Below are 18631 nucleotides of genomic sequence, written 5' to 3' on the forward strand. Positions count from 1 at the left end.
TCCCCCGGCAGCGGGAGGTGTAGATGGAATCAATGGATGGGAGGCAGGTTCGTGTGATGGACTGGGCGGTATTCACGACTCTCTGAAGTTCCTTGCGGTCCTGGGCCGAGCAGTTGCCATACCAGGCTGTGATGCAGCCCGATAGGATGCTTTCTATAGTGCATCTGTAAAAGTTGGTAAGGGTTAATGTGGACATGCCGAATTTCCTTAGTTTCCTGAGGAAGTATAGGCGCTGTTGTGCTTTCTTGGTGATAGCGTCGACGTGAGTGGACCAGGATAGATTTTTGGTGATGTGCACCCCTAGGAATTTGAAACTGCTAACCATCTCCACCTTGGCTCCGTTGATGCTGACAGGGGTGTGTACAGTACTTTGCTTCCTGAAGTCAATGACCAACTCTTTAATTTTTCTGGCATTGAGGGAGAGATTGTTGTCGTTACACCACTTCACTAGGTTCTCTATCACCTCCTGTATTCGGACTCGTCGTTATTCGAGATCCGGCCCACTATGGTCATATCGTCAGCAAACTTGTAGATGGAGTTGGAACCAAGTTTTGTCAACGTTTTGGCTCCCTGTAAAACAATTTTACCCAATCCATAAATCGCGGCCCAATCCCAAACCGCTCCAAAACTGCCATCAAATTCCTCCACTCTATCCAGCCAAATGCCTTCTCGGCGTCCAGCGCCACTACTATCTCTGTCTCCCTCCCCTCCATTGGTGCCATAATTTCATTCAGAACACTTCTAATCTTTGAAAGAAAGCTGCCTCCCTCTTACAAACCCCGTGTGATCTTCTCCTATCACCTTCAAGAGGTACTCCTCCAACCTACCTGCCAACACCTTCGCCAACACCTTTGCATCTACATTCATGAATGATATGGGCCAGGGCGGCATGTGGCGCAGTGGTTAGCCCTGGCACTGCGGCGCTGAGGACCCGGGTTTGAATCCTGGCCCTGGGTCACTGTCCATGTGGAGTTTGCACATTCTCCCCATGTCTGCGTGCATTTTGTCATGATATGCACTCATGCACATAATGAGATAGATAGGCAGTGACAGACACCCAGTACAGCCAATCAACACACAGGTTAGAACACAACCAATCACCAGGCAGAACACAAGAGGGTGGTTTCCCACTATAAAACACACAAGGCATCAGCACTCTGCCTCTTTCCACTGGTTACAACTGTAGTGACAGTCAGGGTGTATATGTCAGTTAGCACCTTCTACACGTGGCTCAGAGCTAGTCTGGTCTAGTTAGTTATAGTAAGCACGCTTAGGTTAGTAGAGTGTCAAACCCACAGTGAACTGTCTGCACTGCTTAGCAGGAACAATAAAATGTATTGAACGAACATCATCGTTTGGAGTCTACTTTCCAGTACAACTGCATCCAGTTGCAGTCCGTGTTACCCCAGGGTGATTAACACGACACGTTTCACCCCCACAACCCAAAGATGTGCAGGTAAGGTGGATTGGCTACGCTAATTTGCTCCTTAATTGTAAAATAAAATAATTGGCTACTCTAAGTTTTTAAAAAAAGAATGATATGGGCCTATAGGATCCATACTCTGATGGATTCTTATCTTTCTTGAGCAACAAGGAAATCGACGGATGCCTCAAAGTCTGTGGCAACACCCCTTCCCGATCGCCTCCTCAAACATCCCTACCATCAGCGGTCAGCTTACGCCTAAAGTTTTATAGTATTCCACCAGAAACCCATCCTACCCTGTTACCTTCCCCGACTGAATCCTCCCAATCGCATCTTTTATCTCCTGCTCCCCCATCACCCCCTCCAATGAGGTCCTATCCTCCTCCCCAAACTCGGATATTCCATACCATCCAGGAATTCCTGGATTCCCTGATCCTTCCCCAGTGGTTCCAATTTATACAACCTCTCATAGAACTCCTCAAAAACCCTATTAATCTCGTCCGGAGCCACTGTCAACTTCCCTGTCCCATCCCGAACCTGAACAATTTCCCTCGCCGCTGCCACCCTCTGAAGTTGGCCAGCCAGCATGCGCCCAGCCTTCTCTCCATACTCATAGACCACTCCCCTCGCCTGCCTCAATTGGCGCACCGCCTTCCTTATGGATAGCTGGTCAAGACATCGCCTGCAACTCCTTCCTCTTTTCCAATAGTGTTGGATCCACATCCTCCGCATACATCCTGTCCACTGGGGGCTGGTTTAGCACACTGGGCTAAATAGCTGGCTTTTAAAGCAGACCAAGGCAGGCCAGCAGCACGGTTCAATTCCCGTACACGCCTCCCCGAACAGGCACTGGAATGTGGCGACTAGGGGCTTTTCACAGTAACTTCATTGAAGCCTACTTGTGACAATAAGCAATTTTCATTTCATTTCTAACATCTCATCTATTAACCTTTGCCGCTCCACCCTCTCCTCCTTATCCACCTTTGCCTTAAACGATTTCACCTCCACTCTTCCCCTGCCTTCAAAGCTTCCCATACCACCACCTGCGAGACTTCACCCATACAATTAAACCGCACATATTCCTCAATCACTTTTCCAACCTTACTCAAAACTCTCGGTACCCCAAAAGCCCCACATCCAATCTCCACCCCCGCCTCTGCACTGTTCCCTTCTCCAACACCATATCAATCCAGTGTGGCGCATGGTCCAATATCACAACTACCACAAAAAAATCTATCTGCAAATAGGCCTTAGGAACTGAAGAGAAGAAAGAATACGCCTGATCCCTGGGTACAAGAATCTCCAGGGGTCCACTCCTCCCATTTTCACCATTAGCCCAGCCAACGCCTTTGCTCCCCCTGACTGGGTAAGTGATCGCGGTCGTGACCTGTCTAATTTTGGCTCCTACACCATGTTCCAGTCTCCACCCATTATCAATTCATGTGAATCCAAGTCAGGGATGGCCCCACACATCTTCTTTACAGACCCTCAGGCGGAAGGGAGGGAGACAAAGATAGTTGTGGCATTTGACAGGATAGAGTGGAGGTATTTGATGGAGTTATAATCGCTGAGAATATGGGTGACCAACAGTGTTCATGCAAGGCTGCACAGGTTATTGTGAAAAACTGTATAAATGCTTTTAGTGACTTCTCTTTTAAAAAAGCTAAACATTCATTGCTGTACCTGCTACTGCAGTGTTCATTGTCTCTCTTTTCTCTGCTCTGGAAATGTCCTGATCCTCTTGCCAGCTGAGCTCTGAATGCTGAATCATTGTCCTGGGCAGTAATTGCGGGGAGCACTTGTTTGCGAGTCTGAGAGAAGCTCTGGCGGAAGTCAGTGTCCTGATCGTGAAGTGAACTCAGCTCTGACATATTGCTCGCTGTATAATATAAAAAGTGTAAAACATTTACTCATATTCTTTTTCTAAAACTGGCAACAGACCGAAGCAACACAGAATTTTTCCAAAAACAATGCAAATAACAGCTGTTGATTTGCATATGAAGAGGGAGAGAGATACTGAATTCAATTTAAAAAGAACAGAACATTTTGGGAGTCACTCTTTGCCCACAGAGATGCTCTCTGACTGAATCCTGCAATGACGTCTGCTGAGCAGCTGCTCTTGCACGATGTCAGTCTGCAGTTTTGTGGAACAGTTATTTAATACTAAATTGTCCAGAGGCTGGATCTGGAGCAAAAAGGTTTTGGAATCTTGGAAATTAATAATTTTGTCAGATATTTCAAAAAGCATATGCATTGCCACTGTGACATTTAAAAACAAAGCAAACGGGAAGGCGCCGGGGCCGGACGGGTTTCCGCCGGAATTTTATAAAAGGTATTTGGACATGTTGGGCCCCCAGTTGGTCCGGACCTTTAACGAGGCAAGGCAGGGGGGGGGGCTTTGCCCCCAACTATGTCACGGGCGCTGATTTCCTTGATCCTGAAGCGGGACAAGGAGCCTCTGCCGTGCGGGTCATATAGGCCGATTTCGCTGCTGAACGCCGATGCTAAGCTGCTGGCAAAGATCCTGGCCACTAGAATAGAGGATTGCGTGCCCGGGGTCATTCACGAGGACCAGACGGGGTTTGTGAAGGGAAGGCAGCTGAACACAAACGTACGAAGGCTCCTCAACGTTATTATGATGCCGGCTGTGGATGGGGAGGCGGAGATAGTGGTGGCATTAGATGCGGAGAGGGCGTTTGATAGGGTTGAGTGGGAGTATTTGTGGGAGGTGTTTGAGAGGTTTGGGTTTGGGGAGGGGTTTATCCGGTGGGTGAGACTGCTCTACGAGGCCCCGATGGCGAGTGTAGCCACAAATAGGAGGAGGTCGGAGTACTTTCGGCTGTACCGGGGGACGAGACAGGGGTGCCCCCTGTCCCCCTTGCTCTTCACGTTGGCAATTGAGCCCCTGGCCATGGCATTGAGGGAGTCAGGGAACTGGAGGGGCCTGGTGCGGGGTGGGGAGGAGCACGAGTGTCGCTGTACGCGGACGACCTGTTGCTGTATGTGGCGGACCCGGTGGGGGGGATGCCGGAGGTGATGAGGATTCTTAGTGAATTCGGGGGTTTCTCGGGTATAAGTTGAACTTGGGCAAGAGTGAGGTGTTTGTGGTACATCCGGGGGATCAAGAGGAGGGGATTGGTAGGCTCCCATTGAAGCAGGCAGGGAAGAGCTTCAGGTACCTAGGGGTCCAGGTGGCGGGGAGCTGGGGGGCCCTGCACAAGCTCAACCTCACAAGGTTGGTGGAGCAGATGGAGGAGGAGTTTAAGAGGTGGGATATGTTACCGCTGTCACTGGCGGGGAGGGTGCAGTCCGTTAAGATGACGGTGCTCCCGAGGTTTTTGTTCCTGTTCCAGTGCCTTCCCAACCTTATCCCGAAGGCCTTTTTTAGGAGGGTCAACAGGAGTATCACGGGATTTGTGTGGGCGCAAGGGACTCTGAGGGTTAGAAGAGTGTTCCTGGAACGTGGCAGGGATAGGGGGGGCTGGCGTTGCCCAACCTCTGTGGGTACTATTGGGCTGCCAACGCAGCGATAGTGCGTAAGTGGGTAATGGACGAGGAGGGGGCAGCATGGAAGAGGATGGAGGCGGCGTCTTGTGTGGGCACGAGCTTGGAGGCGCTAGTAACGGCGCCGTTGCCGCTCCCTCCAACGAGGTATACCACGAGCCCGGTGGTGACGGCTACCCTCAAAATTTGGGGGCAATGGAGACGGCACAGGGGAGAAATGGGGGGGCTCGATGCAGGCCCCAATACGGGGGAACCATCGGTTTGTCCCAGGGAGCATTGATGGCGGATTTCTGGGCTGGCACAGGGCAGGGGTTAGGAGGTTGAGGGACCTGTTTGTGGAGGGGAGGTTCGCGAGCTTGGGGGAGTTAGAGGGGAAGTTTGGGCTCCCCCGGGGAACATGTTTCGGTATATGCAGGTTAGGGCGTTTGCCAGGCAGCAGGTGGAGGGGTTCCCCTTGTTGCCCCCACGTGGGGTACGGGACAGGGTGCTCTCAGGGGTGTGGGTTGGAGGAGGGAGGATTTAGGACATATACCGGGTAACGCAGGAGGTAGACGAGGCCTCGGTGGAGGAACTGAAGGGTAAATGGGAAGAGGAGCTGGGTGAGGAGATTGAGGAGGGGACGTGGGCGGATGCCCTGGAGAGAGTGAATTCCTCCTCTTCCTGTGCGAGGCTTAGCCTCATACAGTTCAAGGTGCTGCATAGGGCCCACATGACTGGGACGAGGATGAGTAGGTTTTTCGGGGGCGAGGACAGGTGTGCTAGGTGCTCGGGGAGCTCAGCGAACCACGCCCATATGTTTTGGGTGTGCCCAGCGTTGGGGGAGTTTTGGAAGGGGGTAGCAAGGACGGTGTCGAGGGTGGTGGGATCCAGGGTCGAGCCGGGCTGGGGACTCGCAATTTTTGGGGTGGCAGTGGAGCCGGGAGTGCAGGAGGCGATAGAGGCCGGTGTTCTGGCCTTTGCGTCTCTAGTAGCCCGGCGGAGGATCTTACTCCAATGGAAGGATGCGAGGCCCCCAAGCGTGGAGGCCTGGATCAATGATATGGCGGGGTTCATTAAATTGGAGAGGGTGAAATTTGCCCTAAGAGGATCAGTATAAGGGTTTTTCAGGCGGTGGCAGCCTTTCTTGGACTTCCTGGCGGAACGGTAGGGAAATAGGCCGACAGCAGCAGCAACCCGGGGGGGGGGGGGGGGGGGGGGGGATTGGGAGAAAGGGATTGAATGAATCCCCCTATGTAGAATCATAGAAAGGTACAACAAAGATATGGGCCAGCTGACCAAATGACTGGGTTTGATTCTCATGCCTCTGTCCTTAGAATCATAGAATCATAGAATTTACTGTGCAGAAGGAGGCCATTCGGCCCATCATATCTGCACCGGCCCTTGTAAAGATCACTCCACCCAAGTCCACACCCCATCTCTGTAACCCAGTAACCCCACCCAATCTTTTTGGACACAATTTTTTGGGCAATTTAGCATGGCCAATCCACCTAACCGGCACATCTTTGGACTGTGGGAGGAAACCAGAGCACCCGGAGGAAACCCAGGCAGACACGGGAAGAAAGTGCAAACTCCACACAGACAGTGACCCAAATCGGGAATCAAATCTGGGACCTTGGAGCTGTGAAGCTACTGTGCTAACCACTATGCTACCGTGCTGCCCTATGTCAGACCAAAGGCACGTTTGCTTTAAAAATGGCAATTCCAAGAGTCCCTGTCCCATTCCCATCGCTGGTTATTTTCAGCAGCATGGGATAAAGGTGTGGGAAGCAAGCTTGCATGTACCATTCCTGACCGTACTGGCAATTTGTATGGAGGCGTGCCTGTTATGGTAGGCAACATCATTCACAGCATCTCACAAGAGAACCATGGAGAAGCTCTAGTTTGGGAACTTTTGACAGGCAAGTTCAAAAGATGTTTCCAACTTCACATGCTATGATGTACATAGTAAGTTAAATATGTTCTTAATATACTGATTTTTGAAAGGGCTGTGTTTAGAAAAGATAAGTGACCATTAAATTGACCAGCAATGTGAAAAGTCTTCAGATGCATTAGAGTATATCATCCACTGGATAAAATGCTCTTCTGCATTGAACAGTGTTAAGAACCCAATTTTACAGCGTTAATCGCACGCTGTACATTGATTGTTTTCTTCATTGACTGACAGGCCAGCCATCAGTGCAGCCATTGATGCAGTGCAACTGTTCGCCACCTATTCATATCCTTTATTAGCTGTTATGTTAACCTACCTTGTCACCTTAAAGAAATAATAAAACACACCCAAGTCTCTCTGTCTTTGTGTTCCTTTTAAAATGTAGCATTTAGCTTGGACTGTCTCACTTTAGTCTTCCTATCAAAATGCAGCACCTCACAGTTTTCTGTATTGAATTTCATTTGTCACATGTCCATCCACCCATGAGGCTTCTATGTCCTCTTAAAGTCTATTACTATCTTCTTCACTGTTAACCACAGTTCCAAGTTTCATGTCATTTGCAAATTTCAGACAAAATTGTGTCCAGAAAATGTCATCTGGCCGTTATGATATTCAGTTTAGCTTCCGAGTTTTGGGATGACAGAACAAATTGAGTTATTTCGCATTATAGGTAAAAAAAACAGAACTATTAGTTTACCGTGATCGAATTAATCCATTCATTATTACAGATTCCAAGATTTGCAAAGAATGTTTGAAGATTCCAGTACATAATTCTGTGCATTTTCCCACACAAATTGCAAATGGGTGACTTCCACAATACCAGTAATTGATGATATAAATAGCTGCTGTGCTAAGACTAATCATGCTCAATTAACCATGATATAGCAAACTGAAACAAGAAACAAGGTGGCTGAAAGCCTCTGGGAAGTTAGCACTTTTGAAGAACTAGGATATTTATGGAAAAAAGCCACCCTAACCATGCCTCAAATCTATTTAAATACATGTAACCCGTACATTGTTCATATTTTCTCCGAGAGGGGTCAAATTGTGCCAGTTCCTTTTCCACATAATAAAGGACCTTCATGGAGTCTTGCTCTTTGTTGGCTTGAATCCTGTAACCGCTACGTACTACAGAAGAAAAAGAAAAAAAAATTGTATGACAGGGATCTGATCTTAAATCAATTTCTAATAATAGGTTACAGAATGTAGATTTGGGAAGAGCAGGAATGCTCCACTCTGCTTCAAATTAAAACAACAGACCACCGATGGAGTTTAAAAAAAATAAATTTAGAATACCCAATTATTTTTTCCAATTAAGGGGAAATTTAGTGTGGCCAATCCACCTAACTTGCAAATCTTTGGGTTGTGGGGGTGAAACCCACGCAGACATGGGGAGAATGTGAAAACTCCACACGGACAGTGACCCAGGGCCGGGATTCGAACCGGGTCCTCAGCGCCGTAGGCAGCAATGCTAACTGTCCCACCGTGCTGCCCGAACACAGATGGTGTGACACTATCTCCCACCCTCTTGCAAGGCCTGGGCTGTGGGAAGGGGTTTCCCTGACACCCCAGCAAGCGGAGGTGGGATTGGGTGAATTCGGTAAAGCCCAGTATAAGGTAGAAAGAGTGGTTGAGGGAATGAAAAATGACAAATGGTTGATGCTAGTTGCTGACCTGCATCATTACTGCAGGCTATTATTATGTGGTTGTGTTCAGAGATTTTTCTGGAGTAAGTTTAAGAGTCTATTATCCATCCACACACAATAAATATTTGATATTGTTGATGGTCTTTGCTTTGAATAAAAGTTTTCTTACCAGATCCCCCCATATCATTGTCCACACGTGTAGCTGGAGGCAGAGGCTTTGTGTCAATTACACTTGGTGAGATGGGAACCCTCGGGATGTAGTATGGTGGATAGGCTCCAACATTGGTAAGATGTCCGGCTTTCACTGCTTTTCCGGCTGCGTACACTAGTAAAGAGAAACAAATAATGTTAAATATTTCGATTTTAATTTATGATGGTGTTGTTGCCTTCAAGCATATTGATTTTTCTTTCTTGTTTAACTTAAAAAAAAATTATTTTAATAATCTTTATTGTCACAAATAGGCTTACATTAACACTGCAATGAAGTTACTGTGAAAATCCCCTAGTCGCCACACTCTAGCACCTGTTCGGGTGCACAGAAGGAAAATTCAGAATGTCCAAATTACCTAACAGCACATCTTTCGGGACTTGTGGGAGGAAACTGGAGCACCCGGAGGAAACCCATGCAGACACAGGGAGAAAGTGCAGACTCCTCACAGACAGTGACCCAAGACAGGAATCGAACATGGGACCCTGCTGCTGTGAACCAACAGTGCTAACCACTGTGCTACCATGCCTGTTTGACAGAGGGCTAAGGATTACTGAGCACTGCGTGTACTCGAACAATTATGTGTGTGATATCCAAACTTTTGATACTGCTATAACTCTACTATCATGAACTCCTAACTCGGTCAAGGACAGTTTCAATTTATAGTTACTTTAGTCACTTCGATATTTCAGTGATCTTTGTAGAATTTTTTATAAGTCGTAAGGATTTTTGCAAGTTTAAAAAAAAAAAATTTTGAGTACCCAATTATTTTTTTTTCCAATTAAGGGGCAATTTAGTGTGGCTAATCCACCTACCCTGCACATCTTTGGGTTGTGGGGGTGAAACCCACGCAGTCACGGAGAGACTGTGCAAACTTCACACAGACAATGACCTGGAGCCGGGATTGAACCCGGGTTCTCAGCGCCATTGGCAGCAGTGCTAACCACTGTGCCACCTTGCCGCCCGGGATTTTTGCAAGTTTTAAAATTAATTCTTATATAACTGGTGTCGAGAGTGTCTTATGATGGGGTTTCTCATTTTTCATGAGCTGACATACTATTATACATGATATACCTTGTGTTATTTTAGCCTGTTACATAATGAGAGGAAAGTATTTGGAATGTAAAATTTACAGGTGTTTAGCCTGCTTCACTGCTATATTTAGTCAACACAATTAATACTTAGATCTGTGCATTGCTTATGTATCTTTGTGTTTGTAGCCCACAAACTAATATTTCCTAAACCCAGTCCTTTAGTTGCACAGGGGATAAACCAATACTGTTATACTCCTTAGTGAGTGTAATTCCTGAAGATTATGAGCAATTACATGACTCTATTAGTCTCATATCTTTAACTAAATAAGCATCCCTGAAATACCTTAAAGCAGTGTTCTTCAAACTTTTTTTCCGGGGACCCATTTTTACCAACTGGCCAACCTTTGGGACCCAACCCGGCCGACCCTCACAACCCACGCCGGCCGACCTTCGCGACCCACTATTGTCTCTTACTGTTAATGTGAAAGGTGAGCCTGCTTGGTCCTCACGATCTCACTCCAATCAGGTTCACAGGAAGAGAGGCTATGCGCATATCGGGTGAAGGATTCAGCTGGTTCCTTTGTGGCGTCTTCATCTTTGTGAGGACGGAAAATCCAACTTCGCTAATGTAGGTCGTTGTGAAGGGCAAGAGCAACAAAGTGCTTGTTTTACTCAGCTCCGGATACTCCTCAGAGATGCTACTCCAGAATGCTGACAGCCTCATTGACTTGTGCCGTGTTTTTAATATGCTGTCACAGCTGAGACGCTTCAGCTCAATTTCTTCTTTTGGAGTCAGCTGCAAGTTAAGAACTGATTCTGGGATCTCAAACTCAAAGGGATTTTTCACCTACTTCCTCTTTCTCAGAATCTTAAACTGCTCCTCTGGAAAGTAGCGACCAAAATTGTCGATCAGGGCAGACAGATGCAACTCAATAAGGCTTGCCAATCCAATTACAGTTTCCTTACTAATGCTGTTTTTTTCAATGTGTCGTAACAGTGTGGGAAACATGGAGTAGTTTTGGCTTTGCACTCGGAATTGCCAAACTTTCCATTATTTTTGGAAAGCTTCGATTTCTTCAGAGTGCCGAAAGCAATCATTATCCTTTCCTTGCAATTTGAGGTTCAGTTCATTTAGAATTGAAAAGATGTCTGCAAGGTAAGACATTGCGAGCATCCAAGTTTCATCAGCAAACGAATCAGCCAGAGGGGACAATTTCTCGAGGAGGAAAGCGTGGATTTCGTACCTCAGTTTATAAACTCTGAGTAGCACCCAACCCTTTGACAGCCAACGTACTTCTGTGTGGACCAATAAATGTGTGTGCTCAGCCCCCATATCGGAACACAGAGTGTCAAAAAGTCTGGTATTGAGTGGGCTGGGTTTAATGAAATTCACAACTTTCACTATTCCTTTCAACACCTCTTCAAGATTGGATGGAATTCCTTTCGATGCCAGTGCCTCATGGTGAATAAAACAATGATTCCAAACAATGTCCTGACCAGCTGCCTCTTTACTATAACTCCGCTGTTTTTCCCAGTCATCTTGGCTGCTCCATCACTTGTGATTCCTCTGCAATTACCCCAGTGGAGCCCACACTTTCCAACAACAAAACTATTCAAATCGTCAAAGATTTCTGCGCTAGTCATGTGGGTAGCACAATGGCTCGCCAAATTTCTGATATTGCTGAGAATTTAGAACCCCAGCTTCAAAAGTGGGATGCATTTCACTTTTTCAACGAACCTCTCATCTATGACCGTACAAACTATATCTAATGCTGCAGGAAGAATTAATCTCTCTGCTATAGTGTGGGGCATTTTCTCTTTAGCTACACGGTAAGATGTTATGTAAGAGGCTAATTGTACTTTGTCGTTCAATGTAACATTTCTGCTGAGGACTTCAGCTCACGATTTAAGTTCTTGTTGCATCCTTTGAAAAAAATCAGGACGTTTGTCCTCAAACTCGTCATGCTTAGTCTTCTTTGAAGTTTTGAGGATTTTAAACATTCATTTGCCAGCACTTCCCTGCATATAACGCACATGGGCCTTGCATCCTGATTTGCATTGGCACAATTAATAAATCCATACCTTAAAAAATCATTTTGATACTGCTCTGTGCCTGATTTCAGTTTCTTCCTAATGGGCTGTTCACCAGAGGCCCTTTAGCTCATACCAACACTGCTTTGTCTGGCTGTGGACCCTACTGAACAGCTCACACCAACACTGCTTTGTCCTGGTGTGGACCCTCCTGCACAGCTCACACCAACACTGCTTAGTCCTGCTGTGGACCCTCCCGAACAGCTCACACCAACACTGCTTAGTCCTGCTGTGGATTCTCCTGCACAGCTCACACCAGCACTGCTTTGTCCTGCTGTGGACCCTCCTGCACAGCTCACACCAACACTGCTTTGTCCTGCTGTGGATTCTCCTGAACAGCTCACACCAACACTGCTTTGTCCTGGTGTGGACCCTCCTGAACAGCTCACACCAACACTGCTTAGTCCTACTGTGGACTCTCCTGTGTCACTCTCTTCAGCTGGTTTAGTTGTGAGATCCTGGCCTGTTTGTGTCTCTGGTCCTCTCTTCCTTATAACAAAACAATCTATTTTAAATTTTACTGTCCTGTTGCTTGTTTGCTGCTCACAAAATGGAGGAATCGCAATCTCGCCCAAAGCACGTGACATCGATGCTCGGGAGGGGGTGTGACCTGCCCTCTGCCTCCATTTAGGCAGGAAGATTAGATAGATTAGGTAAAAAAATATTCTGTGTCTCTGCAGCAGCCGGCTTTTAAAACTATATAGTTTTGCGATAATCGGGCGCGCATACGTAATGCGGCCAATTTTTTAAAAATATGTGCGCGGCCATTTTGAAGGCCGCTTAATAACGCCGGCTGCTGCGGCTGATTCGCGTGATCGGGAGCGCCACGAAGGACAAAGAACAAAGAAAAGTACTGCACAGGAACAGGCCCTTCGGCCCTCCAAGCCTGTGCCGACCACACTGCCCGTCTAAACTAAAATCTTCTACACTTCCTGGGTCCATATCCCTCTATTCCCATCCTATTCATGTATTTGTCAAGATGCCCCTTAAATGTCACTATCGTTCCTGCTTCCACCACCTCCTCCGTCAGCGAGTTCCAGGCATCCACTACCCTCAGTGTAAAAAACTTGCCTCGTACGTCTCCTCTAAACTTTGCCCCTCGCACCTTAAACCTATGCCCCCTTGTAATTGACCCCTCTACCCTGGGGAAAAACCTCTGACTATCCACTCTGTCTATGCCCCTCATAATTTTGTAGACCTCTATCAGGTCGCCCTCCAACCTCCGTCGTTCCAGTGAGAACAAACCGAGTTTATTCAACCGCTCCTCATAGCTAATGGCCTCCACACCAGGCAACATCCTGGTAAATCTCTTCTGCACCCTCTCTAAAGCCTTCACATCCTTCTGGTAGTGTGGCGACCAGAATTGAACACCAAACTCCAAGGTTCTATACAGCTGCAACATGACTTGCCAATTCTTATACTCAATGCCCCGGCCATTGAAGGCAAGCATGCCGTATGCCTTCTTGACTACATTTTCCACCTGTGTTGCCACTTTCAGTGACCTGTGGACCTGTATACCCAGATCTCTCTGACTTTCAATACTCTTGAGGGTTCTACCATTCACTGTATATTCCCTGCCTGCATTAGACCTTCCAAAATGCATTGCCTCGTATTTGTCCGGATTAAACTCCATCTGCCATCTCTCCGCCAAAGTCTCCAAACGATCTAAATCCTGCTGTATCCTCTGACAGTCTTCATCGCTATCTGTAATTCCACTAACCTTTGTGTCGTCTGCAAACTTACTAATCAGACCAGTTACATTTTCCTCCAAATCATTTATATATACTACGAACAGCAAAGGTCCCAGCACTGGCCCCTGCGGAACACCATTAGTCACAGCCCTCCAATTAGAAAAGCACCCTTCCATTGCTACCCTACGCCTTCTATGACCTAAGCCAGTTCTGTATCCACCTTGCCAGCTCACCCCTGATCCCGTGTGACTTCGCCTTTTGTACCAGTCTGCCATGAGGGACCTTGTCAAAGGCCTTACTGAAGTCCATATAGACAACATCCACTGCCCTACCCACATGAATCACCTTTGTGACCTCTTCAAAAAACTCCATCAAGTTAGTGAGACACGACCTCCCCTTCACAAAACCATGCTGCCTCTCACTAATACGTCCATTTGCTTCCAAATGGGAGTAGATCCTGTCTCGAAGAATTCTCTCCAGTAATTTCCCTACCACTGATGTAAAGCTCACTGGCCTGTAGTTCCCTGGGTTATCCTTGCTACCCTTCTTAAACAAAAGAACAACATTGGCTATTCTCCAGTCCTCCGGGACATCACCTGAAGACAGTGAGGATCCAAAGATTTCTGTCAAGGCCTCAGCAATTACCTCTCTAGCCTCCTTCAGTATTCTGGGGTAGATCCCATCTGGCCCTGGGGACTTATCTACCTTAATATTTTTCAAAACGCCCAACACCTCATCTTTTTGGATCTCAATGTGACCCAGGCTATCTACACACCCTTCTCCAGACTCAACATCCACCAATTCCTTCTCTTTGGTGAATACTGATGCAAAGTATTAATTTAGTACCTCACTCATTTCCTCTGGCTCCACACATAGATTCCCTTGCCTATCCTTCAGTGGGCCAACCCTTTCCCTGGCTACCCTCTTGCCTTTTATGTACCTGTAAAAAGCCTTGGGATTTTCCTTAACCCTATTTGCCAATGACTTCTCGTGACCTCTTCTTGCCCTCCTGACTCCTTGCTTAAGTTCCCTCCTACTTTCCTTATATTCCACACAGGCTTTGTCTGTTCCCAGCCTTCTAGCCCTGACAAATGCCTCCTTTTTCTTTTTGACGAGGCCTACAATATCTCTCGTTATCCAAGGTTCCCGAAATTTGCCGTATTTATCCTTCATCCGCACAGGAACATGCCGGTCCTGAATTCCTTTCAACTGACATTTGAAAGCCTCCCACATGTCAGATGTTGATTTACCCTCAAACATCCTCCCCCAATCTAGGTTCTTCAGTTCCTGCCTAATATTGTTATAATTAGCCTTCCCCCAATTTCGCACATTCACCCTAGGACCACTCTTATCCTTGTCCACCAGCACTTTAAAACTTACTGAATTGTGGTCACTGTTCCCGAAATGCTCCCCTACTGAAACTTCTACCACCTGGCCAGGCTCATTTCCCAATACCAGGTCCAGTACAGCCCCTTCCCGAGTTGGACTGTCTACATATTGTTTTAAGAAGCCTTCCTGGATGCTCCTTACAAACTCTGTCCCGTCCAGGCCCCTAGCACTAAGTGAGTCCCAGTCAATATTGGGGAAGTAGAAGTCTCCCATCACAACAACCCTGTTGTTTTTACTTGTTTCCAAAATCTGTCTACCTATCTGCTCCTCTATCTCCCGCTGGCTGTTGGGTGGTCTGTAGTAAACCCCCAACATTGTGACTGCACCCTTCTTATTCCTGATCTCTACCCATATAGTCTCGCTGCCCTCTGAGGTGTCCTCTCGCAGTACAGCTATGATATTCTCCCTAACCAGTAGCGCAACTCCGCCACCCCTTTTATATCCCCCTCTATCCCGCCGGACGGCTCCGCGACCCTCCCGACACCCGCCCGCGGGTCGCGCCCCCAAGTTTGAAGAACACTGCTTTAAAGGTTAATGAAAGGGTGAAGTAAAGTGACAGAAAATAATTGTTGCGGGAAGGTGTACTTACAGGCTCGAGGGCAACAGCAGGACTCTGGACAACATGGACAGCGGACATAGCAACAGCATGTATGAGGACAGCACTGGCACCAGCATACGCCAAGTAGGATAAGGAATATAAGAGATCCTGAGAGCACTAAACCAACAAATGCCCATTCTGTAATTCATAAAAAAAAATCACAAATAAAATTTTGCAACAAAGAATTTGAACCTCTTGCTGACCGCAATAATAAAGTAACAGAATAGTTCTCATATCTTATACACTTGTTGTGGTATGCTTTAATTAGCTTCCCATTCCTTATTGCACAATAAAGCGTGCTAGATTAATCATAATTGCTTTAAATTGTTTCTGATAAATAAAATGCTTCCTTCAATCTCTCTAATGCTGTTGGTAAAATATTTAAATAAATTGCGTTTCTATAAAGTTTAAGCTATTTGCAAAGGATGGCGTGTTTACATTAAATGCTGATTGCTTCATTAGCGATTGACTCACCATTGTGCCGCGATAGATTTCATGACAGCTGGTAAAAAGCCCAGAAAGATTCCACAATGGTTAACCCACCCCCTTCTCCTGATGGCAGTCGTTCATACTGGGAATTAATTCCACAGTGAAAACCCCAGAGCCACCTTTCTAATGATACTGGGGACAATTCTCCCACCGCATGGCACCTGGTGCATATCCCACCATGTCGGGACAATAGCGGGAGAGGCTCAAAACAGGATCTGCGCCTGGCACCACACAATACGCAATGTTCCCAGCACATTCCCATTGACGTAAATCCTAATTTATTTATACTGGGACCGTTGGAAGCTGGTATCTCCCAGCTCCCAGCATTCTCCCACCCGCTGACGCAACGTGAAGCCAGTGGGAATTACTATTGGTCTCCACCACCAGAGACCTGATGACAATGCCATGTGGGGGGAAGCGCAGGCTCCACCCCGGATCCTCGACACCATGAAGCAGTAGTGATAACCACTGCACCACCGTGCCGCTCTTCCAAAACAATTTATGATCTGGATCGCGTTGACCCACCTGACGGGAATCGCACCATCTTTCCTGCCGGAGACCACACTGAGAAATGTTTTGGGAGAACTGTGCCCACTGTTTTTGTTTGAATTCTTGGAGGAATAGTGAGGTAATGATCTTTAATATTGTACAAGTAGGCTTACATTAACACTGCAATGAAGTTACTGTGAAAGTTCCCTAGTCGCCACATTCCGGCGCCTGTTCGGGTACACTGAGGGAGAATTCAGAATGTCAAATTCACCTAACAGCACGTCTTTCGGGACACGTGGAAGGAAACCAGAGCACCCGGAGGAAGGTCCGGAGATGTCTACACTGTAAAAACTGGTGCTCGTATTTCAGCATCAAGCCTGTTAGACCCACAGAAAAGCTGCTGAAGTGGCCTATCTTCCTGTGAAACTGCAATGTAAGTGTCAGCAGGGAGGAAATGATAGATACAGTGACCTCCCGCAACATCCAGAGATATGCTCTGTACAAAACGGATGCAAGAGAAATGAAAATCGCTTATTGTCACAAGTAGGCTTCAATGAAGTTACTGTGAAAAGCCCCTAGTCGCCACATTCCGGCGCCTGTCCGGGGAGGCTGGTACGGGAATCGAACCGTGCTGCTGGCCTGCTTGGTCTGCTTTAAAATCCAGCGATTTAGCCGAGTGAGCTAAACCAGCCCCTGGCTGGCATTAACAGAGTGATTGGCATGATACCTCTGGCTGGTATTGTTCTCAGGAGCCAGTGAGGGCAATTATAGTGCCTGCCCTATTGCCCTGGCTGCGCTCAGCCACCTGAGTTCATACCTGGGATAAAACCTGGGCCTGTCTTATTTGGCATACTTTGGGGTGCTAACCTTCAAAGCTCTGACAGTAACTCAGGTTACCGTGGCTTTAATACATTTTCTTAATAAAGTCAAGCATTAAGCATGAAAAAGAACTTGTACGTGGTTGACTTAATACACCGGAGAATACCAGACATCCTTCAAAATTGGCGTGTGTGAAGCCCAGATCCTCCTCCTCTCCAAACTGGAGAAAATGAAACTGCAGGTAGCTGGGGCCTATGGGCAAGTTGGGAGAACAAACACCAAAATAATAACAAAAGTTTGAGATTATTTTATTTCTAAATTACATTGAAAATGAATGGTGATGAAAACCTACCCGCGCCAACATCCACTTAAAACTCAGGGGATTAGTTGTCAGAATTTCGGATCATTATCCTTTCCTTTCATGAGAGTTGGGGCAGAATTTTCCTGATGCCGAGATGGCAGGCTTGGAGGTTTGGGGGCGATGGGGGTGGGGCGGGCGGAGGGGTGGATGATATGGGCAGGGTGATGGATCACCTCCCCACTGAATGCAGGCTGCAATTTTGCATGCTTACGGACCCAATTCGGGGCAATATTACCAGCTAGCCAATACTTTGCCAGCAGCGGAATGGCCATCGTGTCTCAGGCAGCTCAATGGAGGCAGTCTGCCCTGTGGCAGTCTGGGAGCCACCAAAACTGAGGGTTCATGGCCAGAAATGGAGTTGCAGGCAGGCGACTCAGCCAGTATCGTCCCAATTAACCATCTGGAGGGGTTCCCCCTCCGATCTGAGGGGCCAGCCCACTTGGCCCCAGGAACTGCGTGGCTCACGCCGGGGCCCTGCAAGCCCCCTTAACAATGGAGAATCATCCCGGACTTTTTAGAAAAAAGCCCAGAGTGATTCGCGCCCGTTTTCTGGCGTGGGGACATAGCCCCATTATTGGAGAATCCCGGCCCTGATGTTTGACCTTATTGGAGAGTTTACAGTGAGGAAGACATCATGTCACACACATTTTGATCACAGCTCCATATTTAACCACTGTGCATGACAATTGGAAGATCGTCATTATTGTAACCAGCCTTACAGATCTCGAGGACTTAGTTCAAAACCTTTGCACCTACCCATTGGAAAGCAAAGGTCGCTGCAATACACAGGATTTCGATTAAAATCTGCATAAGTAACTGTGACAAACAATATCCCTTCCCAAACAAGCTCGCATGAAGTGGCAAATGATCAATAGCAAATGGACTATAAAGTATACAGGCTCCTTCATTCCTCAATGTAACTAAATTCATTGCAGTGTTAATGTAAGCCGACTTGTGAC

General features: G+C 47.1%; 1 protein-coding gene across 2 annotated transcripts in view; it reads right to left on the reverse strand.

Annotated features, from left to right (window-relative positions):
• The window catches only part of LOC119968908 (immunoglobulin-like domain-containing receptor 2), a 170927-nt gene that overhangs the window by 7202 nt on the left and 145094 nt on the right, over positions 1-18631 (reverse strand). For both annotated transcript variants that reach the window (XM_038801888.1, XM_038801887.1), the window contains 4 exons: positions 15506-15652; positions 8673-8828; positions 7872-7985; positions 3107-3302 (listed from right to left, as the gene is read on the reverse strand). In XM_038801888.1, the coding sequence (XP_038657816.1) occupies positions 3107-3302; positions 7872-7985; positions 8673-8828; positions 15506-15652 (613 nt within the window). The remainder of the gene's footprint in view (positions 1-3106; positions 3303-7871; positions 7986-8672; positions 8829-15505; positions 15653-18631) is intronic.

This window comes from Scyliorhinus canicula, chromosome 7, assembly GCF_902713615.1.
Source record: "Scyliorhinus canicula chromosome 7, sScyCan1.1, whole genome shotgun sequence".
Classification (NCBI taxonomy): Eukaryota; Metazoa; Chordata; class Chondrichthyes; order Carcharhiniformes; family Scyliorhinidae; genus Scyliorhinus; species Scyliorhinus canicula.